We start from the raw sequence: 12810 nt of genomic DNA on the forward strand, positions 1-12810 counted from the left end.
AGCATAATCACCCAAGTGCATAGGTTACATTAATTAGGATCTTCACGGCACTTTCATAGGTTTGCCTTTACAAAGCATCTTAGCCATGTCTCTCTAGGGAACTGAGAGATGGGTGACCAGCAAAGAGTCAGAGAATCCCAAATTAGCAGACCTGAAGTTGTGTCTCTGCAGCAAAGAATGTGTGTGTCTATGCAGACACTCAGTACTCTATCCTTGAAATCCAGAAGGCAGCTTAACTAAAAGCTACATGACTGTCAAGGGCCGTTATTGAAATGTCCTGAGTGTAAAGGTTGCTTACATTTACCCTCCTTCTCAGTGTGACTCATGGAGTGAACATCATACAGGGTAAGGGTAGGACAAATAGGCATCTGTTCATCAAATCCTCTCACACCAGTGCTCTGGGTAACCCCCTGAAGCTGCAGAAAGCGAAGTTTGCGGTAATAAAAGATGGGCGAGTGATTTTCTGTTACTTGATACTCTTAAAGAATGGGTTGCGTGGGATCTCGGTGTTTTGAAGCAGCTCAGTGCCTTGCTTGTCATACCAAGGACACATTCTGAGGAATTTTCAGGTACGCCAGCCTTCCCTTCCAGCACACCGTTCTGTCTGTCTCTACCTCAGGCACTCAGCTCTCAGACTGCACCAGCCCATCGAACCCTTGGGAAAGTCATCCGCAAATCAATATCAGCGAGCAACTCCTGTGTTCTGAAACCATAGAGAAAGACTAGATACCTCTTCTTGGGAAGCTCAAGTTCTTTCAAAAGTGCTTAATGAACTATCTCTCTCAAGAAAGTATGCATTTGAAAGCATCACCACAAGGCACACCTGTTAGAGGAGGGTGTGGCTGGAGGGAGATACTCCCATAGAGATCTTGTGTGTCACCACAAGGCAACCACCTACTTTGCTTACCCTTAAAGGTGACCTTGGTCACATATTGGGTACCAGTGTGAAAGCATATAACGCAAGACACAGTAGTTTGCTATGAAGGGTATAGTAGAGCCGACCAGTGTTTCATATGGCACGTCCCAAATCTTCCAGAGCCTCTGTCCATCAGGATTTCTAAATAGAATGTGCTGAAATGATGCCACACCAGTACCTCTGGCTAACTGAATCCCAGACATCAGAGAGCTGACTCAAGTGCATCTATCAGCCACTTAAGAGTTCTTTATACCCAAATGCAACCTTGTGTTAAAACTATATATTGGCTTGGGAAAAACGTCAGGGTCACAGATTTATAAAAAGCTGTTAAGAAAAACCTAGAATACTTGGAGTGGCTGCCCTGAATCTCTTCAGACTGGTATCCTAGGGGCGGGGGCTGCTCTTCCCGACTCCCGGCCCCACATGGAGCTGGAGAACCACCCTGGGGTGTGACTCAGGATGAGAATTCTCAGAAGACTTTAATCAGAGAGCTAGGGACAATGTGCAGGCCAGATGCATGTGTGGCAAAAGTGGCAGAAGAAAAACAACACAAATAAGTCCACCCGCATGCCTGACCCACACCACCTGGGAAGGCCACCGTCAGTTCTAGCCAGTTCACCCTATGTGATACTCCCCAGCTTCTTACCTCACATTAATTACCCTGATTTATTGGTTTCTAGCTTGTATTATCTGAAACTTCCTTGTTCACGTACTTGTATTCTTTTATTAACTTGGTTATCTGCTGCCTCCTACCCCAAGCTCAAAAACCTCATCAGCCCCTCACAGCCTTAAGGTGGGGCTGGTAGGTTCCCCCTCTTAGCCCAGTTTCCAGAACAACGTGCACTGGCACATAGTAGGCGTTTCATGAATACTGGTTGAGGCATCTATGAACTTGCAAGCTTATTCCAAGGCCCTGAGTGAGGACTTTGGGCAAAGGAGACTTTGAAAGCCTGGCTCGGGAGATGCTGCAGAGATCCCAGCCACCAAACCGTTTATAAGCCTCTGATCCGATTCCAAGGCTGGAAGGGCGAACTGAGCTCTGCCCGCGCCCTCTCGCCAGCCCCGGAAAGTCGGGGCGAAACCAACGCGGCCAGAGCTCCAGCGCCGCAAGGAGCCTCCAAATGGGCACGAGGGCGGTGGGCAGGCCCCGCCCGGAGCCCCGCGGCCGCCGCCGCCCCGCGCCCCTCCCCCGCCACACGCCGGTCCTGGGGGCTGCGGGCACAGTCGCGGGTGGCCGGCTGAGGCCGGGGGTTGGCGCGGGCTGGAGCCGCCCCACGCGCGTCCCGCGGTCCCCACTCCAGAGGCGCAGCAGCCGGGTCGGGGCCGCCTGCCGAGTTGGCCGCGCGCGCCCGCAGGAGCGCAGAGTTTGGAAAGTCGTCGCGAAGCTTCGGCGGAGCGCAGGGGGTGGGGGGTGTCAGAGAGAAAAACCCGCCTCTTGCGAGTAGAGCGAGGAAGGCGGGGGTGGGGGGGTGGGTGGGGGGAGGCTCCGAGTTCCGCTTCCTGAACGGCGGTGGGTAGAGGAGGTCGGCGCCGGCGAGGGCGGCGGGACGCGCGCTCCGGGCCCGGGACGGGCGATGGCCAGCGAGCGGACCCGCAGGTTCACCCGGAGCCTGCTGCGACCCGGGCAGGCGGCCGAACTCCGGCACAGCGCCGCGTCCGCCGCCGCGGTGGCTGTCAGCAGCCGGCAGCAGCAGCGGGTGAGTGCAGCACGTCCTCCGCGCCTCCCCGTGCGCCCCGGGCTGCTGGGGGCCCGAGCCCGGCCTCCCGGAGCCCTCGGCGCCCGGTTCCCTCACGCCTCCCGGCTCCCCCGCCCCCGCACGGCCTCCGCCGCCGCCTCGCCCGGGGCCGCCAGCGCCACCTCTGCGAGGCAGCGGCACCAACGCGTGAGGACCGGGGGCACGTTTGGGGACCGGGGACGCTCAGAGGATCAGCCGCGCGGGCAGCAGAAGCGCAGCGTGGGAGAGGATGTGCCTGGGTTTGGGGGTGTGAGGAGGTGACGGGAACGCATCGCGAGCCCCGTGGGCGTTAGGTTGTGGGGTGCCAGAGACCCGAGGGGTGGATAGTGTACGGAGCGGAACCCCTCGGTCCTCGGGTCACCGCGCCCCCTTCACCCCTGGCGACTAGGGCGCAGGAGGAGAGGGTGTGATCCGAGGTCCTCGCCCGGGCTAAAGCTGGCAACCTCACCTGAACGCTCTCGCGGAAATAAATGCCCTTCTCACCTCCCTCCCTCCACGGGGTAAAAACCCACAAACCGCTTTATAGGAGTCCAGAAAGGGCTGAGGGAACTAGCCTGGAGGAGACGTGGGTCGTTAAGTATCCAGTGGTTCCTGGTATTTTTCTAAGATGTTCGCAGGGTTCTCCCGCCAACTTTACTGGTTACTTCCTTATTGAAACGCCTTCTAAGAGAGCCGGGTGATTTCCGCGGGAAAACCCTGGGGCAGCAGCCAGGCGTTCTCATCTGATGCCCAAATCATATCCATACCTCCCCAGATGTTCGTAAGTTCCAGTAGGTGTCACACTCCGGGTTGGAAGTGTCAGGAGGAAGAAAAATGAACTCTTGTGGGAAAGGGAAGCGAGTGGGAACAGACTTAAAGCAAGACTTGGGTTCAGCAGCGACACTCTTGGCCTGCCTTTGCTGGACCGGAATCCCACGTTGTGGGTTTCATTTTACTTTTTGCCAGGAAACATCATTACGAATTAAACGGCTTCTTTTAAGAGTGTCAAAGAAAGTGTTACTCTTGCAAGTCACCCATCAGGAGGGAGCCAAGAGCTGCCCAGAGCCAGTTCCCACAGCCAGGACTTTTCTCTAAAGCCAGAGGTTGGAAAGTTGAACAGAACGGAAGCTAATTGCCTGGCAGAGGAAAGAGGCATCAGATGCCCAAGAGGGTGAGGGTGATTGGAGTGTGAAATGAGTCAGGAGTCAGTGGCCAGGGTGCCTTCTTTTTCACTTACCACTGGCTGCAGTCTGCAGGCACCCAGAGGGGATTTAACTGTTAGCAGACCCTGTGCCAGGGGCTGCCCTGGTCCTGATATCAGCATGCACATTTTCAAGGCAGGAAGGATAATCGGTCAAAAAGAACATTTGAAAAAAAGGTTCAGCTAGAGTAAAAATAGAGATAGTAAAATCCTTAGGCATGCATAGAACGTAATTTTCACTTTGGAATGATTATTCAGGATGGTGGCTTTGTCATTGTCTGCCATTTGCTTTAAGAGAACTTTATTTTGCAGTTGATTCATTTTACCAAATCTCAGTAATGATCTGGTAGACAAGTGCACAGAAATAAGTAGCATTCAATTGGAATAAACAGCCCTAAATGTTGTTTTTGATTTTTGTTTTATTTTTAACGGGGTTCTCCTAGAGTTTTTGGAGCACTCGACTTTTCTCTAAAGAATATGTATCCTAGATACCTTTGTACGCGGACATACACATTACTTTCTCCAAACTGATGTCAGATTTGAAATCCTAGGGTATCTTGTCAAAATGAATAAGCCCAGTGTCTTAAAAAGAGTTGGGGGAAGGGGTGATTCGCGGGAAAGGTGTCCCTGCCCCCCTCCCCTCACTTCAGCACCGTGGCCAACACCCTGCAGCCAGCTCTTGCCAAGACATATCAAAGGATCTTACCCATCTAGTCAGGCAGCTTGGGCAGCGATTCTGGCAGCACGGACTTATGTGCCTGGCATCCGTCCCATCAGTTAACTCTTAAAGGGAAACTGGAAAGTGAGGCATTCTCTGAGTTGGCACCCAAACGCAGTGGGAGTCTGTGGGGCAGAGCATCCCTTTGGAACCTAAAACCTTGTAATGGGACTGTGCAGTGAAGATGAAGCTTAGCTTACATTGATCCACTGCCTTAAGACTCTTTGTGTTTGTTGCTTCAAGTCCTCAAATCCTGGTTGTCAAGGGAGAAAATGAATAGTCTGGGGGAAGAAGAGAATGGGTAGCCCACTTCAATACAGGAAGTGGGATAGTGTGTATTGGAGCAAGCTGTCATCTACTGAAAAAATATTTGAGACACACTAGAAAGTCTTGCTGAGAAAACCTGTCTCACTGCTGGATTCATACAGTACCCTTTCTGAAATCTCTCTTTTGGGGACCGAAAATATAAATATAAATGTATATAAATACATATATATCATACAAACATACACATAATAGGACAGGAAATCTTCAAAATGTGTTTGGATTATGGAGATCAGAGAACGAAGGGATGCTGAGTGAGGGCATTTACCGGGGGGCCTACTTTCAGGGCAGTTGCTGAGGAAAGTAGAGGTGGATTCCACAGCAATCTTGATCTTAGTTTTAACCCAAGGCACTGTAGTAGCTCATATGCAGGCAGACTCCTAGTGAGGACCCGCCTTATTCTACATTCCTCTTAAGAATAATAATGAAAAATTATCTGCACTCCCAACTTCATTGCAGCATTCTGCACAATAGCCAAGATATCCCATTACAATGGATATATAATATTCCATTGGGGGTGTGTGTGTGTGTATACACACACACATATTATTTAACCTTAAAAAACAGGGAAATAGAAGGAAATCCTGCCATTTGTGTACATTATATTAAGTGAAATAAGTCAGACACAGGAAGACGAATACTACATGAACTCACGTATGTGTGGAATCTAAAACGGTAAAACTCATAGATGCAGAGAGTAGAACAGTGGTTGCTGGAGTGGGGAGGGGAGCAGAAGGGGAAATGAGGAGATGGTCATCAAAGGGTACAGATTGGTCACCTCTGCACGATGAATGAGTCCTGGAGCTCCAATGTACAACGTGGTGACAATAGTTGAAAACACTGTATTGTACACTTGAAATCTGCTAAGACGATAGATCTTTAAATCTTCCCAACACACACACACACGCACACACACACACACACAATGGTAACTAGGTAGAGGTGACGGATAAGTCATTTAACTTGATCATGGTGATCTTCGCATGATACATCAAAACATCAAAGTGTACTCCTTAAGTATATACAATTTTCATATGTCAAAGGTCTCTCAATGAAGTTGTTGGAAAAAAAAAAGAAAAAAGTGAGAACAATAAAGAACAATTATGAGCAAAAGCCATAGATTTTGAAAACAGAAATATTTCCTCCTTAGTTATCCTAAAACTTTTTCATAGAAAACAAATGAATCACAACTCATGCCAAGGCCAATCTCAGGATCAAGCACAGCTTAAGTATTTCCTGACCGCCCCCCTTTCATAGTAGTCCCACAAAGCAAACTTGTGTATCGCAGAATCTCAGTTCAAAAATGATGAGGAACATTTCTCTCATGTCAGGGCTTGAGTGTTTTATTTTTTTTTGGTTGAATATACTACTGTCTTGGCCACAAAGTTGTAATGCCACTAATTAGAGATTCTTTTTTGCTAAGAAGCTCTTCTTTTAAAAATGTGTGAAGTGCATTTGTACTTTCACATGAATTAGTTCATCTAAATAGCTTTCTACAGTTGATTAAGCTATAAACATAGGATTGGTGCTTTTTTCCGCATATATATTATATTTGTTTGAGAGATACGGACTTTTATTTCTGGAACATGATTGGGTGGGTCACAGGAATGGAAGACTGAGTAACAGAGAGGCTAAGAACTAACTAGGGTCAGATGATGGGAAGGAAACACAGAGGCAGATGGAGGTTTGCCAAACACCAACTAATCATTTGGTCAGTTTTTGCCTAATGCCTTTTATGTGTTTCCTAGATGAGAACATACCACTTTATTTACATGTATTCTTTAGGACATTTACTCTGCTGTTACACAAAAATTGCTCTGCAACTTATGTTTGAATTGTATCCAAATTTATTAATTTCTTTTAAAAAGGAAACATCCTGCTAAAAGCAACTGTACTTAATCAGTGTGTTTTCTCCCTCCCCACCCAGAAAGGCTAAGAGAGGAGAGTATTGATTCAGTATTCCCCCAGATTCCATATCCTTGCTTTGATTTGGTGTTTCCTAACTACCTCTGTTCCCCAGTGGTACTCCTTTTAATATTTTAGGCAGCTTTGAATAAGCAGAACCTTTGACCGACTGAAGATTTCTGGTTGAGAAGCTATGAATATGGAAACATGTTTACAGGGGCAGGAGGAATTCTTAGAAGGAAGACTTTCCTTCCCTCTGAACTTTGTGATATTTAATAGTTGAGGGTAAGAGGGTTTTAAGAAATTGAGTGGGAGATACTAGAATTTCCAAAAACTCCTATGCCTGGAGTAAGAGTCAGTGAAATGATGTGGGAAGTGATATTGAAGAAAAATGAAACACTTGTTTTGCTGTCAGTGTCTAGAATGAAAGCAGTAGGCAAAGCAGAGGCCTGTTAGTTTGGCATTCCCAGCACCGTCTTGTTCTGTTCCAGTTTTTTTTGACAGGGTTCTTCATAACAAGGGTGTTTACATTTTAGCAGAAGTCACAGGCTTTAGCACAAATCCCAATCCCACGTTTATGTTTTCAAATGAGGAAAGTCCCTAGCCCGGTGAAGAACTCAACACAAACTTAGTTTACAAGATCAAGGTTGAATGTTATTATTGACTGTATCAACTCAGGTTTTTGACTTCTCAAGGGCATTGCAGAGGTAACTTTAAAAATACATGGTAACAACGGTGGGCTCTAGAGAACTTTTACATGGGTCAAAAAGTGAATGAATAAACATTTTCGTCTGTCTCTTTCTTTACAACCTTTTTCTCTAAGGCCTAGCATAAAAAAAGAGAGCAGTAATAGTTGTTATATAATAAACCATTTGCTGAGAACCTACAAAGTGCCTGACACAGCATTGTTTTATTTAATTCTCAGAGCAATCCTGTGAGGAAGTCATTATAGTTACAGATTACAGAGGAGGCCACTGAGACTCATAGGGTTAATACCTTGCTCTGAGTTAAGTAACTGACATGGGACCTCTTTTCCATCCTGAATAGCAACCAGTTTTGTAGCTGCTTCCAATGGCATCTCTAAGTGGGAAGACACAAGGATTTTACTTTGGTTAATGTTGCCTTTTGATGGGTAGCTCTACCTAAGGAAGAAGAGCTCTGTCCTTCCTACTGGCATTTCAGAGTACCCGTGAGGGGTCGCTTCAGTTTTCCTCTGAGGTTAGAAGCCACAGGAGAGGCTGTTCCAGTTACCCATGTTAATAATAGATCTTGCCAAGGCAACCGGAGCTCAGTGGTTAAGTCCTTAAAACATGAACTTACTTAGCTAACCCCATGCCGTCTATCTGGCAAAGCCATAAGTGAATTGTGAAAGAGGGCGGAGTTCATTCTTCTCAAGTCCACTTCTCTCCCAGGACTGGCTGCTTCTCCATTCTCAGTCACTTCACCCACTCCAAGCAAGGGCCTGAAATTTTCCAATGCATCATGTGTCCTTGACGATACATACTTCCATGTGACTGGGTTGTGTTGAGATTCTTTTCTCACACACTATCTTATTCAAAGGAGTGATTCCAAGTGTCTTACAAAGATGCATGTAACATAGCAGCAACGAAAAATATAGTGAGGAGGCAAAAAGCAATATTAGCAACAACAAAAAGCAGTGTTAGGTAGATGTAGTCAGGAGTAGGTCAGTGGAGTACGATCGTATACAAAACGCCTAACCATTAAGTCCTGTAGTCTGGCTAAGGGTGCATCCTAGAGAACCCAGTCAAAGAGGAAAACATGATCAGCCGTGAGGTTAAGAGAGCCATAAGATAAAAGAAGATCATTTGCTCTAGACATGGTCAGCTTTAACTTGTACCGAGACTCCAAAGACAAGGTAGTCTTTCTTCTGTAATTTTTCACAAAGGGCAGCATGATGCAGTGATAGACCCTTATTCCTTAGAATGTGGTCCATGGGCCAGCATTGGCATCACCTGGTCACTAGAAATGCAGAATCCCTGGCTCTATACCTGACCTCCTGGATCAGAATGTGAATATTAATAAGATCCTCTGATGATTTGTAAGCACATTGAAACGTGAGAAACACATACACACTCACACACAAAGCTACAATTTTAGCCATAGTTTTGCAGTGTATTGTCAGGTAAAGGCAATTGTGTGAGGGTCTAGTACACCATGGTTTATTCTGCAACTCTTTGAAAGAGTCTCTTGAGACAAAGATAAAGTTTAGACCACCTAAGGATAAAAATGAGATTTGTTCATTGCTAAGTGACTTTAGGGAAGTCCGTTGCTTATTTGCTTTGTGTTTTCTCCTCCATCTAGCACCTTAATTGTAGAGTGAACTTAAGTTAAGCTTCTAGGTTAAGGAAAAAATTCTATAATGTACATGACATAGTTGCAGTGTGAATCTGCAGCAGTTCTCACCCTGGTTATAACCCTAAAGATGGGTTCCAGGATGAGGCCAGTGTCACCCCACTTACCGGAGAATTTGAAAGCAGAATCACTCCAACTCAGGTAGGACATGCAATGATGATTACTTATTGCTTTAGAAGATTTATGTTGCCATCATGTTGAAACCCTTAGTTATTTGAAAATAATTGGTTATATCAGAATATCTGATTGCTAGAATCAGAAAATGATGAACCTTTTTTCTTTCAGTCATTGACTCTCAGAAAAAAATGGTTTTTCTTGTTCTCATTTGAATGTCCTAAGGATGGGATTCCATGGAGTTAAAGACCTTGGTTTTTCCACATGTTGTAATTAATGTGGTCCAGGACCCCTTTGATTGGCTGTCCTTTACCACCACCTGGGGACACTCTTTCCTCTCGACGGCTGTCCAAGTTGAAGTTCCCTCATGCAGTTTGAACCATTTGGCCAGTTTGGGAGTTGGTGTAGTAAATATCAGATCCCGTGAGACTGGAGACCAGAATTCCAGCCCCGGCTCTGTGACTCTTTGCTGAGTCACTTCCCTTTCTGGAGTCTCAGTTTTTTGATCTGTGAAATTAGGACATTAGATGATTGGATCCTTACATTTGCCCTCTCTCTGCCCTGGAGTCCTCACGGCTTCTCCTCCTTGCCCCTCAGGTTCTCAGATGTCATCTGCTCAGGAAGGTCATCTTGGATTCCCAACTGCAAGTGGTTTGCCCAGCCTCCCTCTGCTACAGACGTCTCTGACCCATTACTGTTCTTTACTTTCCTCATAGCTCTTACCACTATCTAAAGAGATCTTTCTACTTATTTAATTTCTTATTTCTCTTTTCCAGGCTTTCTGCCTTCAAATATAAATGCCATTGAGAGAAGGGAACTTGTCAGTTTCACTACTTTTATGCTATATTGACTATATGAAAATAAGGGGCGGGGGTCTCCCTTCCCACTGCAAATGAGTGCTTAAGGAACGTCGGGAGAGTGGGCTGGGTGTATATCAGTGAGAGACTGTAGTGGAGTTATGACTTCAAAATGTCAGGGTTGTCAGTATCTGCTTATGCTGTTCCTTGAGCCATCTTCTTCACGGTCTAGTTGGTAAGTGGCAGAAATGCAATTAAATAGAAAGATATTGAGCACATCCTGTGTGCCCGGTACTTGACTCGTACAGTCTCTTTTAATCCTCATGACAACCGTATGGGGAAGGATTTCTATTCCTATTTTATAGACGAGGAAGGAGATGCTTGGAGATGAGGAACTTGCCCCAGATGAAATGGCTGGTAATTGTTGCATCCAGGAGTCACATGCAGGCAGTCTGACTCTGGAGTCTGTGTTGCCCACGATTAGTCTGTTCTGAAGACAGGTCCACCAGGCAGACAGGCAGATCTCATTAAACATGCAGTTAGCATCCATGTGAGAGAGCAAAGAGAGGAAAGGAAATCTCAGAGTACCAGCCGTAGGAAGAGGTTTTTAAAAAGAGTTTCTCAACGAGAGAAGAGCTGCGGTTACTTTTGCTCTGCTGAACAATTTTTCATTTATGACATCTCAGCAGAGTGGGATACTGGGAGTGACACCAACTTTGGACACTCTGTCAGTGTGATTCTTTCCCAAGGACAGGACTGGCATGGAGTGTGTTAAACTATGCAAACAATGGCTCCTTCATCTCTTGAAAGGGGCATCCTTTGATTCTTCTCCTTCTGTAGAAATACATTTCTGGCACGATATGCATGGCGTAGTTGCAGTTGCAGCATTACATCTGTTACATTGTCTTTTGTAGTCTTGATTTGAATGTTCGTGTTTACAAAGGAGAGGGTTTTTTTCCCACTGAAGTGAGATTTGTTTGCCTCTTGTCATTCACAGCAGTGTCAGTGGGCTGGAAAGAAATGCTTGTGTTCGCTGGACTTGACATGTTGACGTACATTAAATGATGTAGAAATAATAAAATGTAATGAATGTGACCGAGTTAGTGGCTATAGAGCAAAACACTTGCCTTTGAAAACGTTAATATTTGTAACTGGATTGCAGTGGAAGTGTCTGCCTCTGAGAACAGCAGAGGTAATGGACCCGAATCATCAAAAGTTCCTTTAATTGTGCTGCTAAATGTGAAAGTAGTCAGTTTTCCTAATTCAGTTTCAGCACAACCCCCTCCCCTAACACGTAGAATTGGGGAAGCGAGGCAGCTCTCTACGTTAAACACCAAAATGGCAGAGTTTAACGATAGGATGTGGAGGAGGGTCTATTGAAAAGGACGGCACCATTTATGATGACCACAGTGAGCTTTTCTTCATACAATTATTTTGGTAATTACCAATCTAAATGACTAATTAAGGCTGTCAAAATGACCAGTGACTTTGGGGCTTTCAAAACCCACATTCTATAAACAGAACACAGGCCTGAGCATCTGACTTGGCAAACAAGCAAACAAAAAAACTTAACAAAATTCACTATTCAATTAAATATGATAATTAAGTTATTTTCAAACACGGATTGTTTATTTGATTAGCTCTTAAAAGTCCCTTTGTCACACTCTTCAGAAGGAGAAAATGGGAATTAACTACAGCTGAGTAACCTTCCAAAAATGAAAGTGACGTCAGAGCTCAGTAACTTTTGGTTTTTTTTGTTTGTTTGTTTGTTTTTTGCGGTACGCGGGCCTCTCACTGTTGTGGCCTCTCCCGTTGCGGAGCACAGGCTCCGGACGCGCAGGCTCAGCAGCCATGGCTCACGGGCCCAGCCGCGGGGCATGTGGGATCTTCCCGGACCGGGGCACGAACCCGTGTCGCCTGCATCGGCAGGCGGACTCTCAACCACTGCGCCACCAGGGAAGCCCTCAGTAACTTTTTTGGAGAAGAAAATTCAAATCTGGAGAACTCATATTGAAAGTCATTTACTTTCATGTTTTTTACATTATTTATTTTAAAATCAGACATTTATTCAAAAGAGGATTTTATTTTCCAACGAAAAGTGTTCCAGTTTACTTTAAAGCCTGTATATCTACAATAGCTATAAAAGTTCCCTGTGTAACTGCCAGTAATAAAATTTATTGGCATACCAGTATGCACAGATAAGATCCTTTCAGGACCTTTCTGAGTGCTAACAGGGAAGGTTCATTTATTAACTTCCATTTTTCAAAGTCAAAAGCCATTATGTGGTTGCTATTCAATCAATTTGAAAAATGTATCTTTTTATCATTAGGAAGCAATGGTTTCCAGGCTCTGTAACCTTGGCTATGTCTTTAAGCTTCTTTGGCTTTTAGTTTCCTTGTCTTTAAAACAATAAGGTTGGACAGTAAAACCTTTAAATATGCCTTAGTTCTAAAAATCTAGGGAGTTATTATTCTTTTTAAGAGGTTTTCATAGATGGTTCAATTTTTTTCATTTTAATAACACCATTATTGATTAAATAGCTGGTTTTAGCAATAGGTAGAATGGTTCCAAATGATCTACAACCAAATTTGTATTTCAGAGATGAAAATGGTAGCACAAAGTGGTTATTTGAGGATGTAATGAAGGGAATAGCATTTATACACCCAAAGAACAGGGCTAGAGGCATCAGAATTGGCAGAAGGACAGCCAGCAGTGACAAAGGTGGGCAAGACAGGTTCCTCCGACGT

General features: G+C 45.3%; 1 protein-coding gene across 1 annotated transcript in view; it reads left to right on the forward strand.

Moving 5' to 3' along the window:
• Window positions 1-2490: 2490 nt before the first annotated feature.
• The window catches only part of DOCK10 (dedicator of cytokinesis 10), a gene marked incomplete at its 5' end in the record, with an annotated part of 280108 nt that continues 269788 nt past the window's right edge, over window positions 2491-12810 (forward strand). The window contains one exon of the mRNA XM_082658291.1: window positions 2491-2613. Within this exon, the coding sequence (XP_082514417.1) occupies window positions 2491-2613 (123 nt within the window). The remainder of the gene's footprint in view (window positions 2614-12810) is intronic.

The sequence above is a fragment of the Grampus griseus genome (assembly GCF_964374135.1).
Source record: "Grampus griseus genome assembly, chromosome: 7".
Taxonomy (NCBI): Eukaryota; Metazoa; Chordata; class Mammalia; order Artiodactyla; family Delphinidae; genus Grampus; species Grampus griseus.